This window comes from Bison bison, unplaced genomic scaffold (assembly GCF_000754665.1).
Source record: "Bison bison bison isolate TAMUID 2011002044 unplaced genomic scaffold, Bison_UMD1.0 scf7180017859600, whole genome shotgun sequence".
Lineage (NCBI taxonomy): Eukaryota > Metazoa > Chordata > Mammalia > Artiodactyla > Bovidae > Bison > Bison bison.
The window spans coordinates 4,544-6,257 of NW_011490172.1; the positions used below are offsets into that span (position 1 = coordinate 4,544).

The following is a 1,714-nucleotide window of genomic DNA, read 5'->3' on the forward strand; positions in this document are numbered from 1 at the left end:
GCCAGAAGTGCCCGTGCTCATAGCGGTGCCAGGAGAAGTAAAGGACGCTGCAACAGCCAGCCAGGGTCAGAGGTCAGGCCCCCTCAGCCTCAGGGCTCCTGGCAGAACCCTGACCCCTGCCCCCTAGCCGCCGAGCACACAATTGTGTCTCCCCTCTCAGGCTGTGCTCATCCTGAAAAGTGGGGTAGCAGGGAGCCCCCCACTTACCTGGGGTCATCCTCGAAGATATACTGGATGCCCTGACCATGATGGACATCCCAGTCAACGATGAGGATCCTGGGACAGACAGTTCTGGGGTCGCTGAGGGGCCGGGCCTCCCACTCCTGGCCAGGAGGCAGGCCCAGGATGGGAGGGGCCCCTCCGTCTGCGCCGCCTGGTCTGGGCCCTACGCTGCGGCCCGACTGGCACAAACCTGCGCAACCCGTGTTTCTGCTGGGCGTGTTTGGCTGCTACGGCTACGTTGTTGAACACGCAGAATCCGTTGGCAGTAGCCCTCTGGCTGTGGTGCCCAGGAGGCCTGGGGGTGAGCATGGGGTGGGTCAGGGTCTTCGTGCCTTCACAGGGCCCCCCGCGGGTCGGGGGTGGGGGGCAGCGCTCACCTCACCAGGGCGAGCCCGTTGCGCACAGCTCCCGTCAGCACCGCGTCCACCAGCTGCAGCGCAGCCCCCACAGCCAGCCGGGCACAGTGGAAGGTACTCTGCGGGGGCGAGGGTCCAGGTCAGCCCCCAGCCCCCCACCCCTCCCAGGCTCTACCAAGGCCGGTGCCAGGTTACAGGGCACCAAGCAGTGAGCAGAACTGGCCAGGCCAGTCCCGGGTACCTGCAGTGGCAGCCAACAGGGCACGGCACACGGGAGCATGGGCTATGAACAGGCACAAGTACCAGATGTGTGACTGGGTGGGTGGGTTAGCCAGGGCACGCACCGGATGGAGGTAGACGGCATCATACTCCTTGGACAGGGCCTGGAGCTCCCTGGTGCCCAAGGCCTGGGTCCCCCGCAACAGCGCTACGTACTCGGGGCTGCAAAGAGGCAGGCAGGCAAGGCAGGGTCGCCAGGAGGAGCAGGTAGAGGAGAGAGGGAGTGCCCACCTCATTGCTCGCTAGCCTACCCACTCGATAGGGAAACTGAGGCTTGGTGGGAGGCTCTGTGTGTCTGCACCGCAGGTCGAGGCAGGCCCCACCTCCCAGGGCCACGGCCTGCCCCCCACCTGACCTGTGCACCAGGCCCAGCTCCGCCTCTGAGGCCTCGCGGGCTACGAGCTGCAGACACCTTTGCTTCAGACCATGCTGCTGCAGGCGCTCCAGGGCAGTGGTCAGGCGCTCAGGACACTCGATCTCACACTCAGGGCTGAGTGAACAGAGCACTCAGCGTCCAGAGCCTCTGTCTTCACCCCCCTCCTCTCCCTCTGCCAGGCCCCACTTACTCGTCCCAGAGCAGCCGGGTGGCGGTCATGTCCTCGTGGTACACAAGTGCGGTCCCCATGGCCCGCCCGGGGTCACTGTGGGCCACTGAGGGTGGGCAGGACCCAACGCTCCGGCTCACAGGCAGGTCAACGCGCCGCCTGCCCCTCGCGGTAACCCCAGAGAGCAGCAGGGGCGCCACCGGAGCCTGGGCGGGATCTCAGAAAGCCCAGACGGGAAGGAGGCCCCAGCCCCAGCTGGCCACAGAGCCAGGCCGGGGTCGCCCGGGGAGCTCCCGAGCCCTGGCTTCCAGC

General features: G+C 66.9%; 1 protein-coding gene across 1 annotated transcript; it reads right to left on the reverse strand.

The window, feature by feature from the left end:
* Nucleotides 1–4: 4 nt before the first annotated feature.
* Nucleotides 5–1,714, reverse strand: LOC104981961 (histone deacetylase 10-like; the record flags this gene model as incomplete). The annotated part of the gene is made up of 7 exons (XM_010831231.1): nt 1,424–1,714; nt 1,213–1,347; nt 923–1,019; nt 600–697; nt 413–517; nt 208–276; nt 5–47 (listed from the first exon to the last, which is right to left on the reverse strand). Coding segments are annotated over exons 1-7 (606 nt in total), but the record flags the coding sequence as incomplete, so codon positions are not given.